We start from the raw sequence: 6054 nt of genomic DNA on the forward strand, positions 1-6054 counted from the left end.
TCCTTTCAGGTATTTATATATTCATAAGATCCCTGTCAAGCCTTCTTTTCTCCAGGCTAAGAGTTTTGGCTCTCAGTCTTTCCTGATGAGAGAGATGCTCTGGTCCCTTAATTATCTCTGTGGCCCTTTGCTGGACTCTCTGTAATACCTCCATGCCTCTCTTGTGCTGGGGAGCCCAGAACTGGATGCAGCATGCCAGGTGTCGCCTCACCAGTGCTGAGGAAGGATCACCTCCTTTGACATGCTGGCAATGTTTTGCCTAAGGCAGCCCAGGATATCATCAGCTTTCTTTGTGGCAAGGGCACATTGCTGGCTCATGTTCAACTTGGTATCTGCTCGGACCCCCAGGTCCTTTTCTGCAAAGCTGATATCCAGCTGGGTGTCCCTCAGCATATATTGGTACATGGGATTGTTCCTCAACAGGTGCAGAACTTTGCACTTAAACTTCATGAGGTTCTTGTCAGCCTGTTTTCACCACCTGTTCAGGCCTCTCTAGGTGGCAGCATGACCCTCTGGCATATCAGCCACTCCTCACAGTTTTGTGTCATCAGCAAACTTGCTGAGGTACACTCTGCCCCGTTATCCAGATCATTAATGGAGGTGTTAAACAGGATCAGACTCAGTATTGGTCCCTAGGGCACACCACTAGTTACTGGCTTTCAGCTAGACTTCGTGCCACTGGTCACCAGTCTCTGGGCTTGGCCATTCAGCCAGTCTGCAATCCATCTCACTGTCTATTCCTCCAGCCCATACTCTGTTAGCTTTGTTTGGGGGATCTTGTGGGACACAGTGTCAGAAGCCTTACTGAAGTCCGGGTAGACAAGATCCACTAGTCTCCTCTCATCTAACAGGACAGTCCTTTCATCATAGAACTTTAATCAAGTTGGTCAAGCATGACTTCCTGTTGGTGAAGCTATGCTGGCTACTCCTGATGATATTCTTGTCCATCATGTGTCTGGAAATGATTTCCAGGATTACCTGCTCTGCCACCTTCCCAGGAATCGAGATGAGGCTGACTGACCTGCAGTTCCTTGGGTCCTCCTTCTGGAAGATAGGGGTGATAATTGCTCTTCTCTGGGTTTTGGACACTTGGCCCAATTGCCATCATTGATCAAAGACTATTGAGAGTGGCCTTGCAATGACATCTGCCAGGTCCCTCAGTGCTTTTGGGTGCATCCCATCAGGGTCCATGGACCTGCACATGTATGTGCAATTTCCATAAGTATTCCCTGACCTGCTCCTCTTTCACCAAAGATTCATTATCCTTTCTCCAGACTTTTCCCTTAGTCTCTGAGACCTGGGATTTCTGAAGACCTGACTTGCTTGTAAAGACTGAGGCAAAGGTGGCATGCAGTACCTCAACCTTTTTCACATCCTGTGTAACCAGGTCTGGTTAGGCCCACATTTCCTCTAGTCTTCCTTTTGTCACCTATGTACTTATAGAAGCTCTTCTTTGTGTTTTTGACATGCCTGACTGGATTCAATTCCATTTGGGCTTTAGCTTTCACAACTTCATCCCTAGGTGCTCAAACAATATTTCTGTATTCCTCAAAGTTTATCCGTCCTTGCTTCAACTCTCTGTATGCTTCCTTTTTGTGTTTGAGTTTGGCCAGGATCTCCTTTTTCATCCATGCAGGCCTCCTGGCATTTTTACTTGACTTCCTATTCATTGGGTTGGACTGCTTTTGACCTTGGTAGATGTGTCTGAGTTCACACATCCACTAGTGTATAACATAATGGAGGTTTATGAGAACGATATTGTACAGAACACAAGCAGTGTAAGTTATTCACTCTCAACATAATGCTAAGGTGAATATTTAACTATTACACCTTGCAAAGTAAGAAAAAAAAATACCTTTATGTTGTATATTGTGTGTTTCTCCTGTGTGACCGTATTTGTACTCAGCCAGTGCAGCAGCTTGCTTATGCAAGCTTGGAGGAGTGGATGAAATCCCCACTGAGCTACTGCGCAGGTGCAGAAATGCATGAGAATACACTATTATGTTTAAATGTTGGAAGAAAAAAGTTTGTGAACTACCTAAATGTTCTAATAGGTTGCTACAAGTTTTAACATGGTGATCCCTATTATCCCCAAGCTAAGCACTGCCCTTATCAATGCTGAAGTTCTAGAAAAGTAAGAAGTGAATGTCTGGGCCCTTGATAAATGTCTATAAAGGATATGCACTTAGACATCTAAATATATAAAGGAATGTAATCCTTTTTTTTTTTTTTTTTTTACGACTACAAGGTCAGTATTGATGACAGTTGATGTTTCAAACCAGTAGGCATTAAAAAAGCATCATAATGATACAAGTTGGTAAGAGTGATAGAGAGAGTTGCAGAAAATATTACTTAAATTTCCCACCAGGCACTTCATCAAATGACTCACCTTTACTGAAGAAAGGGCAAAACGTGCTTTGTGGAAAAACTGCTTTTCTTGAAAATCATAGATAAAGAATTGTACAAACAATATCATGACTCATTGCACTGCAAACAAAGTAACAGTTTCAAAAAAAAGTGCAGTGCTTTTCATAAATCTACAGTCTGGTTACTTTTGTTTTCCATTTAGCCATATAGTAACTTTCTATAGTACTAGTGTTTTGCATCTTCTTTCTTCCTTTCATGTCTTCTGCAATGTAATAACTTTATGGAGCAATTATTCAGTGTGTTTGTTTTTCCAGTTTACCCCTGAATACAGTTAATGCACAAAAATACTTGCTTCTTAGTTAGAATTCACAGATCTAAGTTTTCAGATTTAGCATTACAGAAATTACTTTAAACTTCGTGTAATACATGTCTTTAATATCAGCAGAATGACATAAAGTATGACGCATTGAAGAGGTCAGTTCCCCATTTTGTCAGAGAATCATAGTTTTCTTTTGGTAAATTAAGGGCCAGTTTCTTTTCCCAGCAGCAGTGTTACCTGCTGTTCTAAATAGAGGCTTGTAGAGGCATAGCAATTAATTTCTATTCATTATGATTACTGTTACTAACCATGTTGTTTTTTTGTGTCAGTGCTTAATTACCCAGAAGTGTGTGGTGTTGATGTGTTTGTGATCTTTAATGCTATATTGATTTAGCTTTGACATTTTAAAAATCATTGTTATTACTACTATTATTACCAGGAATACAGTGGGATAATGTGAATCAGCCAATGGCACAAGGAGGATACATGACCTTTGGATGGATGTGCTGGATGATGTTCTTTGACTCCATTTTATATTCTATAGGTGGCTGGTATTTCAGCAATATTATTCCTGGTAAGATCATTGAGTTGTTATTATTTCATGTTCTTGAAGAAGTTATTGAATGGAATGGGTAGAATTGACTTTCCTCATTGTATGCAACTAGAACAAAAACATACCTTTTCTGAGTTAAGGTTTCAATGTGCAAAGCTGCCTGATTGCCTTTAGGGATTAAGAAAGTCTTCCTACATACATAAATATTGAGTGGTGATAACACATGGACTAGAATTTGTAGCCAAGCATGAAATATCTGTTTGCTTACAGGGATGACTAATATTTGAAGGACTTAGGAATTTGTTGGTACTATACAGCAACAGAACTCAGTCTACTAGCAAAACTTCCTGTGAAAGCTGTGAATCTTCTGAGTACTTGAGATGAAACCCATGAACTACATCACGTTTTCAGATCACAAAGACTTTGAACTGCCTGGTAACTGTATCTTGGTCCCAGTCAGTCCACAGTCCAATGCATAAGAAAATTAACTTCCAAGCATATTTTCAGAAAGTAGTGGGAATTTTTTTTTCATTAATCAAGATTTATGGATATTATTGAGTTGACTGATCCATTTTTAATCTTAGTCCAATGCCTCATTAGCTGTTTGAAATTTACCTTCCTCTGATTTGGTATGTCAACTTCCAGCTACTCTGTATTTGTTTTCAAAATATAAAAATAAAAAAATTAATTTTGCTTTGAAAGACAGGGGTGTGTGGAACATGCAATTGAATTTTATGAACTTTAGCTTAAATTGATACCTACCCTTCAGTGTCAATGAAATGCAACTCCAAACACAGGGAGAGAGTGTTGTGTGATTGATAAGTGAAGACTGGAAAGATCAGGCAATGCCAAAGTTGTGTATAGGAGCATATTTTTGCCCTTTCTGTTTGCATGCTACAATAAATGTTTCTTATGCTGGATGATTTGTGTGAGTTGTACAGATAGTAATAGAATAATAATCTTTAATGACTGGTGCAATGGATTATTGTTATAATAAAAAATAAGACTCTTTGCCGATAAAAAATAAGACTCTTTGCCGTGGCAGGCCATTTGGTGCCTTTTCTTTCCACTAGGTTACAAGTTTATGTTAGGCTGTGACTACATATGATTAAGTCCATTATTCTCTTACACTTTAAAGATGATTTGGAGATAGGGTAAAGCACGGTATCACTGAGGATTGATTATTTTATGGCAGGACCTGGTGTTATGGCCAAATGACTTTTTTCTACTTTATTAAGTTTTGTTTAGTGCAGATAAGAGTTTGAGCTAATTAGATGGTCTAACCAGCTCTTTGTAGTTAATGATAGGACATTAGTAGTCTACAAAATAGTATGAAATGACTGTAAATTGCAATAGTTTCTATCATAATTATAATCTAGGAAAATTTGGATTAAAGAACCGATGGTACTTTCCCTTTACTGTTTCCTACTGGAAGAACCTGTGTGGTGCAGAGAGGAGCAAGAGACATTATCTCAATTCTAATATGTTTTTCTTCGATGAAAACTTCCAAGAAAAAGGTTTGTAGTCATAAAAGAATTTTAATAATGGCTCTTTTCTGAACTGTGTGCTGATTTTGTTCAATCTGCTTTTATCATTGTTTGGTTCCAGATTATGTGTTTAGATCTTGTCCCTTTCTCTGCTCCATTATGTAGTGTATACTATGAACATTATATACTAACTGTTAATTGTGCTGTCACCTGTAATACTTGAACCATTCAATTAAAACTATTGTACATAAATATTTAAGAAAACTCTTTAAAAAATGTAAAATAGGTATCTCTTGGTTTTATCCTCTCCCTGTGTATTGCCTCTTTGCTTTGTTAGGATCTTCTGAATTCCTTGAACCCTTTTATACTCTTACTGAGTCTGAAAAATATTGTGCTTTGTTAACTTTTCTTTCCCTGCAGTTTGATTTTCTTCCCCCTCCTCTGCTGTTTTTATTTGCTTCTTGTTTCAGTGGAAAAATTAACTTCCTTCATTTCTTCCCTTTCTATTTCTTATTTCCCTTTTCTATAATGACTCTTCTTTCTGTCTCTGTTTCTTAGCCTTTTGTTTAAAAAGCTTCAGACGGCAGAGGCAACCGTACAGACCTTGGTATGTGGGAGGTGCCTAAATTACTCTCCTGGGGTAGGGATGTGAGACAAACCATCCTGCAATAGGTGTGCCCAGGTGGCCCAGCTCCTAGAACAGGTGGCCAAATTGCAGGAGGAAGTGGCAAGATTGAGGAGTATCAGGGAGTGTGAGCAGGAGATAGATGGGTGGAGCTGCACCCTACCATCCCTGAGGCAAAGGCAGGAGACAGAGGCTCCACAAGAAGCAGAGGATCCCCTCCCCTCTTACCAGCAGGATAAAGGAAGGGACCTAAGAAAAGGGGGAGAATGGAAACAGGTCCCAGCCCCGGGGGGCAGGCGAATCCCCTCCCAACCTTCCTCACCCTCCCAATTGCCTTTACGCAATAGATATGGGGCACTGGAACTGGAGGGCCAGGAAAATAAGGAGGAAGATGAAGGTCCATCCAGGGGGTCACCTGAGCTGAGACAGTCGGCCCCACGCATTGTGACTGTCTCAGGTAAGAAAAAAAGGAGTGTAACTGTCATAGGTGATTCCCTCTGGAGGGGAACAGAGGGCCCAATATGTTGACCAGACCCTTTACACAGGGAAGTCTGCTGCCTCCCTGGGGCCTGGGTTAGAGATGTCACCAGGAAGCTCCCTGGTCTGATACAGCCTCTGATCACTGCCCACTATTGGTCATGCAGGTTGGAAGCGCTGAGGTTGTGGAGAGAAGGACGAAAGCAATTAAAAGGGACTTCAGGGC

The 6054-nt window shown here is 40.3% G+C and overlaps 1 protein-coding gene across 1 annotated transcript in view; it reads left to right on the plus strand.

Annotated features, from left to right (window-relative positions):
* ABCA13 (ATP-binding cassette, sub-family A (ABC1), member 13) overlaps positions 1-5808 on the plus strand; it is a gene marked incomplete at its 3' end in the record, with an annotated part of 61681 nt that extends 55873 nt beyond the window's left edge. The window contains 4 exon segments of the mRNA XM_010075845.1: positions 3126-3260; positions 4619-4756; positions 5285-5333; positions 5399-5808. Coding sequence (XP_010074147.1) covers positions 3126-3260; positions 4619-4756; positions 5285-5333; positions 5399-5808 — 732 coding nt within the window.
* Positions 5809-6054: the final 246 nt, after the last annotated feature.

This window comes from Pterocles gutturalis, unplaced genomic scaffold, assembly GCF_000699245.1.
Source record: "Pterocles gutturalis isolate BGI_N339 unplaced genomic scaffold, ASM69924v1 scaffold1758, whole genome shotgun sequence".
NCBI classification, from domain to species: Eukaryota; Metazoa; Chordata; class Aves; order Pterocliformes; family Pteroclidae; genus Pterocles; species Pterocles gutturalis.